At 42.4% G+C, this 18,251-nt stretch overlaps 1 protein-coding gene across 1 annotated transcript; it reads left to right on the top strand.

Annotated features, from left to right (window-relative positions):
• Positions 1–1,124: 1,124 nt before the first annotated feature.
• On the top strand, positions 1,125–17,310 carry DSCC1 (DNA replication and sister chromatid cohesion 1). The gene is made up of 9 exons (XM_040588144.1): positions 1,125–1,333; positions 3,122–3,290; positions 5,694–5,828; positions 8,756–8,846; positions 10,945–11,083; positions 13,154–13,206; positions 14,369–14,526; positions 15,076–15,224; positions 16,028–17,310. The coding sequence occupies exons 1-9, from the start codon at positions 1,146–1,148 to the stop codon at positions 16,134–16,136; spliced, it is 1,191 nt and encodes a 396-aa protein (XP_040444078.1). The 5' UTR covers positions 1,125–1,145; the 3' UTR covers positions 16,137–17,310.
• The last annotated feature ends 941 nt before the right edge of the window (positions 17,311–18,251 follow it).

Genomic DNA, 18,251 nt, shown 5'->3' with positions numbered 1-18,251 from the left:
CTTTGTCAGGGTCATGTGGTGCAAGCTTATACCAAGCACTGAAGGACTCTGCAAGTGGCCATACATGACTCTGGAGCACAAAGTAATTGCTAGCCAACGCGCACAGCAAACAGCTAGGACTAAAACGATACTAGGCCAAGTGTTAATATGCCCCACAGCAAGATGTCAGGCGTTGTTTGGGGAGCTGGCTGCCCTGGACGAGGCATCCTGCACTGCTCCCTGCAGAGGGGACAGACTGACAGACTGACTGGCTCCCAGTGGTGCTGAGCCGCTGTCTTCTGAGCCTCCTCTTTAATTTTTTTTTTCTTATGGTTTAAGGATGTATGTGGACTTCCCCTTGAATCTCTGAGCTGCAGACTGTTTCCATTGCAATAACTGTGCTTGCCTGTGATTTTGACTCATCTCCATCACAGCTTTAGCTCAAGCACTTCCTCACAGCTCCCTCTGGCAGATGGAGCCCAGGCCAGGCCCCAGGCGAACCCCACCGGGCCCTGAGTCAGGGAAGATGAACCCTTCTGGGGGGCTGCGCAATCCCTGTCCTAAGGGATCTTGTGGCGGCGAGAGCTGGCAGATACGTGCCCCCGGTCAGGCTGTCCCCACAGTTGTGGTGACAGAAGGAACAGGGGTGGGTGACATCGGTGGGTGCCCACCTGCAGCCGCCTCCCCAGTGGCTTCCCACCCGCAGCCAGGCCCCGCGATGGTGGCTCGGGCAGCTGGCCTCCCTCTCCTCACCCTCGCTGCCATCCTTTGGTGTCAAGGAGATGACACCTAGAGGGCGTCCGAGCAGGCAGGGGCTGCCATATTGGACCTGGTTTTGTTGCATTTAATGGGTATCTTTTGTAGGGTGTTTTGTGCGTTTTGACGGCATTTTATCGGCGCAGAGTGAGATTTTAGTGCAGCCCTGCCTGGCTTTAGTGCAGCCGGGCAGAAATAGAGAGGTTTGTCCCGGATCGGACCCGGCGGCGGAGCCTCTGCTGCTGAGGAGAGCGATTCCCCGAGATGCTGCCGCCCGCCCCGCCGGCCACGGACGCGCGCATCAGCTGCGCCCGCCCCACCGCTTCCCGCGCCGCCCCGCCCCGCCCCTTGCCGCGACAAGCACCGCCTCGGCGGGGGCGGGGCCCGCTGTGGCGCGGCTTTCGGAGGGGATGGATGCGGCGGGCGCCGCGCGGAGCCGGGCGGAGGTGGACGTTACGCTGCAGACGGCCAAACTGAACCCGGGGGAGCTGCTGCCGGCCGTGCACTGCCTCAGCTTCGGCCCGCAGGCCGGCGCCGGCGACTGCTGCCTGCTGCAGCTGGAGCCGGGCCTCTGCGCCGAGCTGGAGGCGGGACGCAGGTACGGGCGGTGGGGGGGGCGCGGGCTGTCGCCGCCATCCCGCCCGCGCAGCGCCTCCCCTGAGGCGAGGGGCCCGGGCCGCGGCGACAACACCCCGCGCCGCGTCCCCGCTTGGGGCCCGGCGGTCGTAGTGGCTGGACGGCGACCGGAAGGAGGCGGAGGGACCGGGCCGGGCCCGCCCCGCGGCGGGGGCCTGGAGTTTGCCCCGCTTTTAGAGCTCGTCCCACCGGTGGCTGGGCAGGGCTGCGGCTCCCGGGGGTGTGTGTCTCTGCGGCTCCCGGGGGAGCGGGGGTATCTCTGCGGCTTCCCTGGCGGGGGGGTGTCTACGGCTCCCGGGGGGCTGCCCGCTGTCAGCGCCGCGCTCTCCCATCCTCAGCGGTGGGTGGTTGACGTGGCTTTTAAACGTGACTTTTCCCAGACTTTTGTTCTTCTCATACGGTTTGCCTGAAAATCTATCCCTTAAACTTGGCTCGGTTACGTTGGAAACTAGTAATACCTGTAAGAAGCTTTTTGTTTTCTCCCCCCTCCCTTCCCCGCGCCCCCCCCGTTTTTTCCATATGGAAAAAATGCTTCTGAGGAGACTTCCAGCCAAAACTGAGAAAGAGTTTCTCATCAAGCTATATGAATATAGGTGCCAAAAAAATTTGGTTTAGGAAAGGAGATTATGTCTTTAAAAGAATCCTACTGACCTGAGATTTTCCTGCTGGAACTCTTGAGGTCAGACAGGTGAAAGGATGCTGACATGGCAGACAAACAGGACAGCGAAGGGTGTACATATGCATAAGCATTTGGTAGGATGGTTACATAACATCTAGCTCTGGACCAAGAACAGATTCTAAATAAGTTTTTGATACAGTTTTAAAATTTCTTCCTTTGCTGCAGTGCCAGTGACATAACATAAAATGTTTAGACTTACATAATAGTAGAACTCCCTCTAAAGAAAATAGCCCTTGGAGATGTTCGTACTCAGTGTGATATTGATAAAAGTATCAATTGCTTACAGGCCTGAATCATGCTGAGGACCACTTGAGGCACAGCTGAGCTTTGTTCATGCTTGCAAGCTTTTGGAAGCAAGAGAAGCAGTTTGATTAAATTGAATCCGAGCACTTAATTTAATGTAGCTGGGGAGGAACTGAATGTTCCCTTGTTGTGGTCCTGCTTTGGTATTATGTCCTCACTAAGAATCTCTGTTTAGCCAAGTATTGGAGCTGAAGAGGGGTGTGTGTGTATTGATTGTTTGTCCTGAAATGTTCTAGAAGATGGTTTTCTTTCCTGCTTGAAATTACTTGCAAGAAAATGTGTATGTTTGTGAGAGGGAATTATCTGAAAGGCACTGCACAATATACACAATTGCTGTTTGCTTTCTTGTTTCACAGTGGGCCAGTTTCAGTCCTCATTGAAGAACAACTCTAGCTGTAATCTAATTTATAAGATCAGTGAACTAGTTTAGGCTTTAAGCATCACTTAGTCAGTTTTGGGCAGGGCTATGTGAATAGACAGGTGAGGTGGTTTGACTGTGATCTGCGTAAAAACCTTGGATGCATGTCTTTCAGAGTGCGAAAGCTCAAAAAGGAGAGGAAAAGCCCACAGTATTAAGATATTTCAGATGAATTGACAATTAAATCTTTATATTCTGGTATACTGTGACTGCTGCTACCAAACAGAATTGCACTTTATAAACTTCTTTACCAATGTATAAATTTGAAAAAATATCAGACAAGTTTAGCAGGTGTTCATCCTGAACTAGGGGTAAAAATACATCTTTATTTTTGTGCTATTTTTTTCCAGCCTAGTAATCCGTGGTGAAAAGGATGAACAAGCAGTGTTGTGCAGCAAAGATAAAACTTATGACATGAAAATAGCAGACACCTCAAATATGCTGCTGTTTATTCCTGGTTGCAAAACTCCAGAACAGCTGAAAGCAGATCAGGCATCTTGTAATATTATTCATTCACAGGTATGTCTTTCTGGGGTTTATTCTTTATGATTTCTTGTATTTTATCCAAGATGCATATGTGAAACCCAGCTGGGACTATTCAGTTGCCTAAACATAGACTTCTAGTGCCATTTTAGATGCCTTGTGGTATTGGTCTAGCTACGAGCCGGCACGGCAGAAGGACCGGAGTCTCCTGTAGATTCTTTGTATATTGAACAGCTCCAAGGCGACATACTTATAAATATGCTTTATACACAGGGGGCATGCTATACCTTAGGGTGTCCAAAATGGCACTAGGTCCCTTCTTTAGGCAACTGAACTTTATCCATAATGTGTGATTATTGTTTCTAAGAAGTTACAACTTTTGGTTTATTTTCAGTGGATAGTAATTACTTGTGGTAGGTATCAAAAACTTTCAAAGAAAATCTAATTTCTCAGTGTTAGGAGCTATTTTTGAAATAATCTGTTTGCAGATTGATTCTTAGGAATGCTTTCCCCAAAAGGCAGATTATGACTACTGTGTCATGCCTGAATATTATTTTTTAAATACAGACATTTGTTCAAATGTGATTTTTCTTTCTAGCATCTGCAAAGATTTGTTGGAGAGAATGATTTTAGAGTTCTCAGTTTAAAGAATTCATTGCTCTCTGCTCTTCAGTTAGCATAGTTAACAAAATTGTACTAAAAATAGTTAGGCAAATATTATTACTAGGTCATTATTTGCTGTAATGGATATAATGACATCATTGAGTGGTAATCGTGCTTGTCCTTAATGAATGTAATAATCAAAACAATATCATTCCTTCTGTGAAGTCAGCAGTTCAGCTAATAGAAATTAATTCAACCTAGATTAATGAAAAAGTAATAGTCTTCCATATTCTTTTTTTGCTGTGTTTAATGATCGTACTAGTCCTCTGAAGTCAGACATCAACATTATGTAAATGTGATTTGTTTAGGAATTATTTTTAGTGTTATATTTCTAAGAGCTTTCTTAGTGTTTTCAAAAATGTTATATGGTGTATTGACACTGGTAGCAAAATATATTGTTTACTCAGTATTTTGGGGCTTCACTGCCCTTGTCCTGCAGTCTCAGTGCTGCTCGTTGCACCATTTGCAAGGCTAAAACTCACAGCCAAAGCATCTGCCATTTTATTCACCTCTCACAGACCAGGTCCGGTTATGAGCTTTGTATTATAAATTAGAATTATTTATTTTATTTTCTATACAGAGTACCTTCTTGTTCATACCAAATTGCTCAGAAAAGAACTTGGCAGGAAAAAAATCTAACACTTAGGTAAATGCTATTTGACATGTGGTGGTGGGGAAGCTAAGAATTTTATCAGGAAATAAGTGTTTACCAGAATTTTGTGCCAAGCAAGCTATGGAATAAAAACTGAGAGCTTTCTCTGTATTAGAATTTGGATAGGGGTTCTTCCACATATAGGTGGTTTGCTTATAGTTGATTTAAATGGAACATTATTTTAAAGGTCAGAGGCTTTTTAAATGGATGACCTTAAAAAAAAAAAAAGTAGCTTGATAAAGCAATTAGGGTATTTAAAAGGTTTTTTAGAACATTTAAATACTTTGGAAGCTTTTTCATGGCAGCTTTTTTAGAAGGGGCTAGTGGTTGGGTCGGGAGTCACAAACCTGGAGCCTGTTCCGTCTCTGCCATTCTGTACCCGCTTCTGTTGGTATGGTAAATAGCAGAAACAGTGCTGATAGGCTTCCAGTACTCTTCTTCTTCAAAGAATCTTCTAGGAAGTCCAAACTGTACCCCATGAAACACCTCAGGATTACTGTGAAGGTGAAGTTTATTACTAGATTAATGTTGTTGAATCAGTTACACCAGAGCTGCTTGTTGCAGGCTTTTGATGTGTGTGTTGAATCAGAGTTAAGGACCAGAGGTGTCTCATTTGTTGTCTGCAAGTGCAGCTTACTGTCTCATTAATGACTGTTTTATTTGAACTTAGTGCTATGATGATTTGTTTAGGTGTAAAAAGACCATGGCCAAGATCCCAAGCATGGGAAGAAGTGGGGAAGGCGGAAACGGGATAACACGGGAGGGGTCTTATGGCAGTGATATAAATCAGTGTTAAGAGGAAAAGATACATTGATGAGGATTGTGCAGGAATATATCCCACGATGATACTCGATCATTTGCATGTAGAGACGAGTTGTTTCCTTTGTCATACACACTATGAACATGTTTTTATCAACCAACCATGGGTATTTATTGCCAATTGCCTACGGTAATTTTTAAAATTGAAAATATTATGATTGTTTCATCTTTAAAATAATAACCCTATTAATAAATTGTTGTTCTCTGTGACTAGATTAACGCTTTTTGCTGACAATTTTTGGTAAGCTGCTTTGAATCCAAACGGTATATTAAAATGTTGTAAGAGTCACTGTTTTCTCTCGTAGATTGCTGGCTTCTCCAATAACTATTGGGAATTAAGGCGATGCCGACCAAAACTAAAGAAACTGAGGAAACTCTTAATGGAAGATCCGTATGAAGGGCCAGATAGTCAGAAAGATCAGACTTTGACATTTTCAAGGGTAAATCAGCTATGCAAATTACTTCCTTGTAATTAGTAAGAGGCAAATTAAATTGAAGATACATCCTTAACTAGAAACATACCTTTCCTTCTGTATTTCACAGTGCTGCTTTGAGTCAATTTTTTAAGCTTACTATTCTAAACACGTTGGTAATTATTAGCATTTCCACTGAGTTGCAGGTAAGCAACCTTTATTTAAGTAAAAAGAGGGAAAGGGAGGACACTGAAAGGGACTGAGAATTTCCCTTTTTTTAGAGGAAGCTTGTTGAAGGCAGTCTTCAGAAACTTTTCTAAATTTCTTGAGAGTTACATGGCTACTAAGGTATAATGCAGCCTTTCGTCCTTCTTTGGGGCTGTAACGTATGACATGTCATGTATGAGGTAGAGGACACACGTGTATAAGTCACTTGCCAATCAGTAATTTATGATGACAAGGAGAAGTAGGGGGTTGGAGAGAAAGACAGGGATGATATGAGGCTGAGAATAAAGCTGATACTACAAGTACGGAAAACACAACTAAAATTCTGTCCTGCTGCCCGTTTATGTTTCTAGGAAGTTCAGTTTAGGACGTAAAGAGTAATGGAAAGATCTAGCCTGTGCAGCATATGATCTCAGACAAAAGGCTTATAAAAGTCCTGGAGGTTTGTGGGTTTGGTTGGTGTTCCTCTTGACTTTAAAAGCCAGAAATGGTTGCTCCAAAGTACTTTATGCTGAGGCTTGGTAGAAGCTGATACCAAAAAACTATCTGCATGTGTTTGGATGTACAAACATAGATGTTGCATTTCTCTCCAAGGGAGGAAAGTTGCCACTCTCTCTTTTTGGATGATCAACAGACTAATTTCTGGTCAGTTTCAGAATCTTTCCCCCAACATTGCCTTTTCCCACCTACTCTGGTGTAGGTGTAGAAGAACATACTGCAAAATAAGTGATGGCAGAGGGAAAAGGTTTAAGTGGTCCAGAACTATAAAGGTCCAGAAAGTATTGAGAAAGGCTAGTAACACAAAAAAATCTCATATGTGACAATAATAAACAAATACTGTAATAACATGTCAATGTCTTTCCAAACTTTAGTGCCTAGTTTGAGGGCTGATCTATCTCCGCTTGGGTTTTTTTTTGAAGAAGAACGTATTTCCTATATCAGCTTACTGGACAACAACTAGATATATCTGGTAAACATAGACAAATCTCATCCTTCCACTGGTGGAACTTTAAATGACTCTGAAAGCTCTGCCATGGGACTAATTCTCACTGGAACCCCAAACAATATGTGTGTAGTAAAGATTTCCCCTATGGTGTTTGCTTGTACTTGATATTTATCATGTGCTGGCAACTAATAAGCCACCTTTAATCTGTTTGAAAACAAATTACTCTCTTTTGGTGATTTACTGTAAGCTGCTCATGGTTTTCAGTACTGTATCATACACAAAGAACGGTAGCAAAAGAGCCATAAGGAATTATAGCGCTATAAGGAAGTACTGTAAGGAAGCCTCTTGCATAGTGGTGTGATTTAGCAGACTACATGAAAGCTTACAAATGGGCTAGTACTCCACTTGCTCATGATGCACCAAATTACAATCCTGGATTTTATATTGAAATGGCAAGGCATTCACAAATGATCACATGCATCTTGAGTTAAGGATCAGAAACACTAAATACTAAATTATCTGGAAATTGCTGGTGTGGACATGATGCAAGTCAATCTATTTCATTTTGTTTGCAGCAGATACAAGCATCACAGCTGAGAGCAGTGATTTCTTAAAGAAAGCAGTTGGAGTGCCAGTCAGGCCTGAGAGGGGGAACAAATGCCCGGGACTCCTTGTGCGAGATCTTACCCGACTGGCAGTAGTTCACAAACACACACACATACATACTGATCTGGGGATATTTTTGCTCTCAATTGCTAGCGTTGTCTTTTTAAGTGCTGTATGGTATGGTCATCCCTTGCTGAAATACTGATGTGAGTTCAATGCTGCTTAGCCTGTTGATGTTTCAACATACTGTCTAATAGGAATGGCAGGAAGCGGAGACCTTTCTGTATTTATTAAATGCTTTTTTAACATGTAGGTGTTCCAAACTTAGTGTTGGTTTGTTCCATTGGTGTTCCCATAGTCTTAATAGATCTCAAGTATTTAATTCCATTTTTTCTTTTCTGATAGGAAATACTCTTATACTATAATCAACAAAACTAATATTAGAGTTGCTAGAAAGGCTGTAAGGTGAATAAAGGAATTGATGAAGCCCTAGATCCTAAGGATTTAAGTCTCGTGTTCCTTCCCTTTACTTCACTCCACACGATACGTTCTGTTCCTCCTGTGTCACCTAAATCTTTACTGCAGTATCCACAGCACCCTCCCATCTCACAAAGTAACTGTTCTGCAAGGAGCTGTATGTATTGTGGCTGGGTCTCTGCTACAGATCTGCTAATGGGTTAGCAGACACCAAAACACAACATCACTGTGGAGGTCATGCTGGAAGAGGCTTTCCCTCAGTGGAGGTACTAAGTTGGAGTTCTGACTTCTATCCAGCAGTGATAAGTTACTCTTGCCTTTTCTTTGAAGCTCACAGATTAAAATGTGATTTAGGAATGACAGAACACACTCACTCTTTGTTCTTGCTGGGATACTTTATGATGCTTATATGTGCTAGTTTGGCATCCTGGAAATACAGGTATACTACTTACACATGGCACAGAGACTTTCCTATAGTTAGACTGGATTTTATGTTGAATAGCCCTTGAGAAAATGTTGTGAGTTACAGGAAAAGTTTTAGAGGGTGTGGTAAACTTAGAAAATTCAGAGTCTGGGAAAAAAAACATCAGTCTTCTAAGTCTTTCTTTCATTATATCTTAGAATGCATTTAGCAAGCTTGCTGAAGTAAAGGGGGAGTAAGGATAACGTTTTATTTCCTTCTTTTTTTCTCTTGTTGCAGTACACAACAGAAGATTTGTTAAGTCTAATTCAAGCAAGTGAAGAAGAAATACTGCACCATTTGCAGGTTATAGATGCCTGCAAAATTGAAGGTATTGATTTCTAAAGAACATTATTGCCTTTGAAGAAATAACCCTGCTTTTTTCCTCAAAATATCTGTCTCCTTTTTCTAAGGCCCATTCCGCCTCCATGTCTTCCAAGGTGTAAGTTACTTCAAAGTACTAAGATCTCCTTCCATAATACTTATGTTCTCTGCTGCTGTAAAGCTGATCAAGAGGATACAACTGAGCAGACATTGACCAGTCTGGCTCTTCCCAGGGTAATTCCTTCTTTGCTACTACAAACACTGGCATCAGTGTGCCGCTCATATGAATTTTTTTGGCTGGTTGCCCTCTTCATGGATGAGTGGGTACTGCTTTCTGCCGTTCTAAAGACAAAAATAGCTGATCCTTAGGTAACCCCAGTCCTTTCCTAAACCCAGTCTGGGAGGAAGAAAGGACTATCAGAAGTGTTCCTACCACATGAGGTAAGGCTAGACAGAGTACCTCACCCTGGGACAGGTCCTACCTTTTACTTGGCCAAGCCCTCACCGGCAGACCAGGCTGACAGCAGTCCTAGTCACAGAATAATAAAGGGCAGAACTGAGTTCTGGAGGTTATAGAGTCCAAACCCCTGCTTTAGAACAGGGCCACCTTGGAGCTGGCTGCTCAGGGCCTCAGCTGGTTGAGTTCTGTGAGTTTCCAAGGATGGAGGTTGCACAACCTCTGTCCAGGCTGTTCCAAGTGTTTGACTATCTGTAACGGGGTGGGGGGGGTGGGGAAATTCTTCTAATAATTAGCTGGGGAAATCCCCGGGATTTCCCCAAGCTGCAACTTGTGCTTGTCTGTTGTCCCATCACTGAGCACCACTCTGCCTCCTCCATACCATCCCATTAGGTAGGTGAGGATCTCACAGATGGCTTTCGTTGTCATTCACAGCTGCACAGTACTGTTGTACCAAATCTCTTGCTTTGTCACATCTGGATTTCTGTGGACTTGGCTGGACCTGAACTATCATTTTGCAGTGCAGCCAGTTCTGTTCATGCAGTTCTGTGCCTGAATTAATTACTAGCTTTTCCAGGTCTGATTCATCTTGGGATGGGACTTGTCTTCTCTTCCTATCTGTGGTAGTTAATCTACATAAACAGTTATGAATAACTCAGATTGTTGAATTCTTTTCTCTTCTACATTTGCTCTTACTATTCTGGTTTTCTCAGTTTTAATCCTGAAAAGGACAGTATGCTATTGCTATACTTTGGACATTTAGGTAACACCTTTCCAGACTCCTGTAATATATCGTCAGGGGAATAAAATTAGGGCGTTAATGTTTTCCTTTGTTTTGCCAGTTGACAGGGTCAATAGATAGCACATAGACACAAATAAAGAAAATAACCTTAATTTACTGTTCATTTCAAATTAATAGAGAAAATAAGGTAATATGCACATACAAAAGGATTAGCTTACGATGCCCTGATTCAAACAATAAAACAGGTAAGCAAGGTAATGCACATAACCATTTCTATTCAAGGTTAGCTACAGTGATTAAGTTGTATCACCAATTGACCTGATAAGTTACCATCACCCAGATCCGCAGTTGCTGCAAAGCCTGTTGCAACGAGGATTTGGAGAACCTATCCTGGCAATTGGGAAGTCCTACACAGTGCATCCCCTCATAGACGAGGTCTCCGAAGTTGCTGCAAGAGGGTCGAGCTTTTATGCTATTGGATAAACAAGCTCACCTAATTTCAAATGTGGAAACATCTGATTTCACTCCCCTCTCAGATCCTGCCAAAGCTTGACCAGGACTGGGGGAGGAACCAAGGGAGTTTTCTTGATCTACTGGATTTTAACCACCAGTTTCCAAATGAGGCCAAACATCTGATTTCATGGCCTTGTCCACCTACCTCTAGGCAAGGAAGGATGCACTATATTGTCACTAATGATTCTATTTTATCTAAGCTACATTTTTTTGCTAATGATCATGCATGATTATTAGTGAACTATGTATATTTCACTAATGATCGGATACTAAATTATATATATAACATTGGGTTGGCGGGTTCATCTAGAGGTCATCTTTGACTCGGGGCCTGTTGCTCAGACCTCGGTACTTCATCCTTCTAACGCTGTTTTGTGGTTTTGCATTTGGCAGGATATTGGAGAATTCTAGAATTTGATTATCAGATGAAACTCTTGAATCACGTGACTCAGCTAATCGACTCAGAGTCCTGGTCTTTAAGTAAGGTTCCTTTACGCACCTGCCTTGAGGAACTTGGATCTCTAGAGCCCACGTAAGCAGTTAGTTTTAGTACTTAAAATTGTCTGCAATCATTATTAACTATTACAATAATTATTATTATAAGTATAGTCTTATAACTCCAGATTCCAGTTACTATGGTGTTGAAGCCAAAAAAAGGGATCATTAAAATATACAAGAGCGTTAATAGTTTAGACAGACAGGTTAGTAAACTGATTTTATTGTCTATTGGTAATATTTCCATTGATTCAATAGTAGAAATATTTGCTGGTGAATTGTAAATGATGGAACTAGCGTATACTTAAGCTGTAAATTGCTGACCATCTTGAAATACTTGTTCTGAAGCTGCTAGCCAAAAACGTTTCAAATACCTCTTGCATAATGTCTGATGGTGGTATGTTTTCTGGTGTAATACTGAATTCAGATTGTATGAGTTGAGTTTATTGTACTGCTATTTGGAGTCATGAAATAACATTACTATTCAAACATTTTTTTTCATTTACAGTATGTAGCATTTTCCATTTATTTGGCTTTTGGCTCTAAAAGAGATCTTGCTTTCGTATTAGTGTCTGCAGTTAGGATGAAATTTTATTTGAGAGCTCTAATAAAATGCCTGCTATTCACTAAGGGCTAATTAACTGTCAAATTTGCGAGTTGTGTCACTTCTCATTGGAAAGAAGTGACATTGCAGGAATCCCTTTTCCTTGGTCTCCTTAAGCCTTTTAGTCTTCGCTAGTTATAACTACAAAGTGGAAGAGACCTTTGGGGATGGCATGCTGAATGAGCTCCCATCTGTCCTTTTTGTCCTATTTTGTTCTCCTCTAAGTTTTTATCAGTTTGTTCATTTCAGCCATGAAGGCTGTGGTAGATTGACCCTGGCTGGATGCCAGGTGCCCACCAAATGTGTTCTGTCATTCCCATCTTCAACTGGACAGGGGATAGAAAATATAATGAAAGGCTTATGGGTTGAGATAGGGACAGGGAGAGTCCACTCACCAATTACTGTCATGGGAAAAACAGACTTGACTCAGGGAAATTAGTTTTATTTATTACCAATCAATTCAGAGTAGCATAATGAGAAATAAAACCAAAACTCAAAACCACCTCCCCCCCGCCTTCTTCCTGGGCTTAATTTCACTCCTGATTTCACTGCCTCCTCCTCACCAGCAGCACAGGGGGATAAGGAACGGGGGTTGCAGTCAGTTCATCACATACCTGCCGCTTCTTCCTCCTCAGGGAGAGGGTCCTCACACTCTTCTCCTGCTCCAGCATGGAGTCCGTCCCATGCGAGACAGTTCTCCATGAACTTCTCCAACCTGAGCACTTCTCCTGAGTTGCAGTTCTTCACAAACTGCTCCAGCATGGAGGTGCAGTCCTTCAAGAGCTAACTGCTCCAACTTGCATCCCTTGCGGAGTCACAAGCCTGGCCAGCAAACCTGCCCCAGCCGGGGCTCCTCTCTCCATGGGGTCACAGGCCCTGCCAGGAGCCTGCTTCAGCGTGGGCTGCCCACGGGGTCACAGCCTCCTCCGGGCACCCCGTGGTGCTCTGGCGTGGGGCCCTGCACGGGCTGCAGGTGGGGATCTGCTCCCCCGCCACCCTCCATGGGCTGAGGGGCACAGCCTGCCTCACCGGGGGCTGCACCAGGGGCTGGGGGGGAACCTCTGCTCCGGCGCCTGGGGCACCTCCTGCCTCCTGCGCTGGCCCGGCGCTCGGCAGGGCTGTTGTTCTCATATTCTCTCTCTCCAGATGCAGTTATGCAGGGTTTTTTTCCCCCCCTTAAACACATTATCCCAGAAGCTCTGCCACTGTTGCTGATGGGCTTGGCTTCAGACAGCAGCAGGTCTGTTTTGGAGCCGGCTGGCATTGGCTCTGTCAGACATAGGAGAAGCTTCTAGCACCTTCTCACAGAAACCACCCCTGTAGTGCCCCTGATAGCAAAACCTTGCCATGCAAACTCAATACAAAGACACGTCCCATCCTCTGTTCTCCTTGATGATTTTCTTTTTCCCCCAATACCTCCTCCTTCATCTTGGTGACTGTTTCTGTAATGTCCTAATAAACAGTTCTAAAACTTGATTTCTGATTTTTTTTTTTTTTTTTCAGATTGATGATAGAACACATTCTGTTAAGCTACGGAAGGAAATACTTAGATGATGGTAAGTTTGGGAAAGCATGCATATTTTTAATTTTGCATAAAGGAAATAGGTATTCATGCAGATTTTGTGAGGATGGCCGAAACAAAAGGATTTGCTACAACGCTAGTAAAAGAAGGGAGTGAGCAGTGAGCTAAAAATTAGTAAAATTGTTAGAGAAAGTTTCACAGGAAAAGGACTATTAAACTGTACAAGACACTAGGGGAAAATCAGGAACTAACAGAGGTACTGGAATTGATTTATTAGGTGTCTACAAGCCATAATTTTGTGACTAAAGGCAGACCACTAGGAAAATCTAAATGGAATCTCTCTTGAGGTACCCTAGGAGGGCTCAGATGTTTAAGCAATTAATTGTGCTATTGTGAAAAGTCGATGGCATGTAGATCTCCCTGAATTCAGCTTACCTGAAGTAGACCTCTGTCTTTGGTCCCTTGAACTGCACCACAGGAGCCACTGATTGTATTGATTACATCTCCACTGCCCATCTCACACATCGATGTAATATTTCAACACCTTACTCGCAATCTGAATTCTTCCCCACAGTTGCTTTCATCTCATCTCTGGCTGCAGTAGCAGTTGCACTCAACCTTAAAGGACGTAGGAAAGTAGTTGGAGTGACACAGATTGTCACCTTAGTGTATTTAGGCAGGTTGCACACGGCACAAGTTTGAATTGCCAGAACTCCAGGTGACTGGAAGAGTGGAAGGAAGTGTTTATGCCTGAAGTTCTTCAGAGAATTTTAGCCAAGTTGGTGTGAAAGAAACTAAATTCTCATTATTCCTTTCATCATCTCATTTTATGATGATGATTAAGAAAGTGAAAGTTCTATTTAATTGTTCAACCACAGACAGCAAACACTTTAATACAAGCCATTCAGAAATAGGAATGGAAATGGTTACAGTGAAAGGGGAAAAGATGGAGGGCAAATACATTTATTGATACAAAATAATACTGTAGCTCAGACAGTGCTGCACACACATAATATTCTGCATGATTTGTTCTTGACAATAAGAAGACACCATAGTAACACCAAGTCAGGTTGCTCCCTGAGGAAAAGGAAAAACAAGATGCTTGGTTTGTAGAAGACTGTAGAACAGAATGGAAATATGAGGCTGTTCTTTTATCAAAAAGCACAAACCAAAGATAACTGGTTTTTGTTTCTTAGCAGGGGAGGTTTACTTTGAAATGCATGAAGATAAAATATGCAGAGCTATAGCACAAATGCTGTTGCAAAATGCAGTTAAATTCAATCTATCAGAGTTTCAAGAAGTCTGGCAACAAAGTGTTCCTGAAGGGATGACAACAAGGCTTGATCAGCTTAAGGTAAAGGACTGTGGATTCTTTCGTGAGTAGGCTGTGAACTGACTTGTGTCGTATGTAATTTTATTGATTAGTGGGTATTGATTGTGTTACTTCTGTCAGCTTTTGAGTTAAAGTATTTTTTAGGACATCCTCTATGAGCATTAGTAGTCTGGAATGATGGCGACTCAGATTTCTATGAGTCTGGCATGTTTTGCTGTTTGAAGAAAAGTTGCAGCTCTACAGTTAATACTTGTAATACAGAAGCTGAAGCTATTGCCAAGCAGATTGTAGTGGCAGCCAGTAGTGTAGCAAGGACCAAGGGAAATCCTTTTTCAAAAAGGAGGCGGAGAGATGTTGGAACTCAACGGCTTTTCCCCTCACTTCTTGCCATAAAGGAAATGATAAATGCTGTGTGTAAAACAGTGTCTTTATGATATTTTTCTGCTTTGCTTCTAACAGTGCAGTTTTAGAAGGCTTTGGACATGCAAAGGGCAACTTTTGTGGGTTATTGCCAGAAAGAAGTAAGTTTAATTTTTTCGTCTTTATTTTCTCTCTGATGATGATTTACAGGGCTTGGCTCTTGTGGATAGAAGCTCAACACCAGAGATCATCTTTCTGCTAAAAGTAGAAAACTTACCTGAAGATAATCAGGAAAGATTCAACAGCTTATTCACCATACGGGAAAAGTGGACAGAAGTGGATATTACCCCTTATATACAGTAAGGATATATTTATTTTTATTAAAATAGCATTAGTGTTACGTTCTTCGCTTTTTACATAGCTGACTTCTCATCAGGTATGGTTGCCTCAAATACTGTACTTTCCGTCTTAAATTAATCTGAATTCTACATGAATAGAATCCCCACCCGGAGGAACTGTAGCTATATTTGTTGGATTTAAACCTGTGTAAAAAGCTGATCCTACTGAATTTAAATGGGCAATTAACTCTGTCTTATTTGCTTGAGGCAGACTTAACTCAAAGGATAAACCGCCCGATATTTATAATCAGGCTCCATATTTACAATGCAAGAACTATTCAGCAGTAGTGCTTCCTGTACTGCCTCATTTGTACTTCTGGTGGTTATTATACTGCAGTGCTATCTGGAATGCCCAGCCGGGACACATGTGAGCAGGTATAGATGGTAACTCAGAAGTAACTGCGTGAAACCTTTATGGGTGGCTCTAAATTTACTGTAATGTAATTAGATAGTTCAAAGCTAGCTGGTTTGCTATATTGAAAACCCTTTTAGCGAACAGTAATGATAAAAATCAACCAATTCCCCCTAAAAAACAAAATCCTTTCTTCTGAGGTAAATTATGTAGTTTTGCCTGTTGCTTGAATGTCAAGCCATGTTCTAAACCGTAGGTCACTTAAAGCATTATGTGAAGGTTACAGTAGTTGTTCGGTTTTTTCTTCCAATACCCAAATCCAGTTTATTACTGTATTTACAAGTATCTTGCAGATCAGTTTTATATGAGAGTATCTCTAATGCCAATGTCATCTGCTTTATTTCCTCTATAGGGACTTATGTGCAGAGAAGCAGACAGTTGGTGCTCTTCTGACAAAATATGCTCGCTCCTCAATGCAGAACGGCGTTAAAGTTTATAATTCTAGGAGACCCATCTCATAACAAGTATTGTTTTAAGAACTGGGAATACTGGATGGAGGAACAGTGAATGTTGATTGTTGCTGCGTTCTGGGGAAAGAATTGTCAACTGGTATTATGCAGTGTTCTTGAGTCTCATCATCTAAGCTGCTTGAACAAGTTGTTTTCTGCTCAACTAAGTAGAATGTGAGGGTACTTGCCTCTTCTAAGAAACTGCAGTGTCAGCAGCCCATGCCTACCTTCCATTGCGCGCCTTCTTTTTCCTTTGTGTCTGTAGTTATGCCAGGAGTCAAGCTACTTCTGGAATACACTTTAGCTGTCTATCCATAAACTGAAGTATGACATAAAAATTAAAACCTCCTTCATAATAATTGAATCAATCGCATGGATTTCAATGGCAAAACAGAACTCTTTTGCTCATTAGCGAGCATTCTTTAAGATTTCATTGCAGTGTTAACATTTTGAATACAGCAGACCTTGACAAGCTCATGAGCAAATGACTGAGACTGTATTAGTCTTAATTTTGGAAGGTGGTGGTTCTTATGGGTCATGTCTTTGAACCATGGGCACAAGCTCTTGACACTAGCTCTTGGCAGAATTACCTTTTAAATGTTACAAAAAAAAGAAATTGCAATCAAGTGTGAAGGCATGAGAGAATAGTTGGACACTGTTATGAACTTCCTATAAACTGCCATTAGAACGTAGCTGAGGTAAGATTAATATTTTACAGAAGACTACCTTTGCTTTTTAAAGAGAACTTATAAAAACTTGTAATACGATTTATTTTTAAAAAAACTTTATTATGGCAAATAACTGCACATAGAAATAGTGTTTGAAAACTTCAGGTGGAATATTCTGTGCAGAGCAATGAAACAATTTTTTTCTGATACTGTCATAAAGTGGAGTACCTGATTACAAAATTTCAATTTCATTAAAAATAATTGTTGGCATGTCAGCGAACTGGAGTTTAATATTAGACATTTTTCAGGTTATTTTTTTAAAAAACATAGAAGTTTTTTATACAGAGAACATGTGCTGCATCAAACTTGGATGTAAAGTATGAAAAGCCTTGGAACTGCTAGTATGCCAACTGTAGGGAGAGGAAAGAAACTATAAATCAAATGTAATTTTTAAGATGGATGTATGTGTTCTTGGGATTTTGTTATAGATAAAAAGCTGAATAAAGACTACTTCCTGAGCTCTGCTTATTCTTGCATATTGATGCAAGATCGGTTCCCTGTGCTCCACGATTCTGAAGTGTATAAGTGTGGTGTTTGACCCAGTTGCATGGAGGCTCGCTGCCAAGAAGGGTTGCCTTGTTGCCTGTCTGGTTTCAACAGCTGTGGTCCTTTCAGTAGCACCAGAAGGTTCCATCTCAGAGTGAGCGATGAGAATGTGAAAGCCTTGGGAAAAAACTTCCCTTGCATCACAGAAGGTTCCTTGGTTGAAATACACAAAACTATTTATTGTAGTCTTGTAGTCTGTGGTACAGCAGTGTGTATTTACATTGGGTTTTGTTTGTGAAACAAGGATTTAAGCAGTAAGTGAATAGTGCTGGATCATTGCACTGAGGTAATGATTCAGGTTTATCTAAATTATTTTCGCATGTGTAGTCCTTGTATGTATGCATGGTGCTTTCAGTCTGTTTTGTTGGATACTCGAAGTGATGCTTCCCAAATTTCAGGAACTGCTGATAACTCCATTAGTTTCTTTGATGCAAGCAGTTATGTTAACGTCAAACAGATGTATCAAAACTTGCTTGTAATAGAACCAATCTCAGTTATGAATAAACTTAGTATTGCGTTCTTCTGACACTGTAACTACAGCTGCTCCACAGCACGCTGCGGGGGGGGAAAGAAGGCATCGGGCCCAGTGTCACTCCGTGGCTCTGAGCCGTGTTTCCTGCAGCGTTGTTACCGTTTTAAACCCCTTTTTTGACGCAGAAGTGGCCTGGTGTCTTACCGCTCAGGCCTCCCAACAAGTTCAGGTATGCTAAAATTCGTGCACTCAGGCGGGTTGTGTCAGCCGGACCCGTTCCCGCCCGGCCCCGAGGTGCTCCCGTCCGAGGCTGCCCGGCCGGGCGGAAGGGGGCCGCCGGGGCACTCGCACAGAGCCGCAGCCCCAGCTGCCAGCCGCGCC

The sequence above is a fragment of the Falco naumanni genome, chromosome 3 (genome assembly GCF_017639655.2).
Source record: "Falco naumanni isolate bFalNau1 chromosome 3, bFalNau1.pat, whole genome shotgun sequence".
Classification (NCBI taxonomy): Eukaryota; Metazoa; Chordata; class Aves; order Falconiformes; family Falconidae; genus Falco; species Falco naumanni.
Note: the sequence above shows the minus strand (reverse complement) of the source record. Positions and strands in the feature narration are given on the sequence as shown.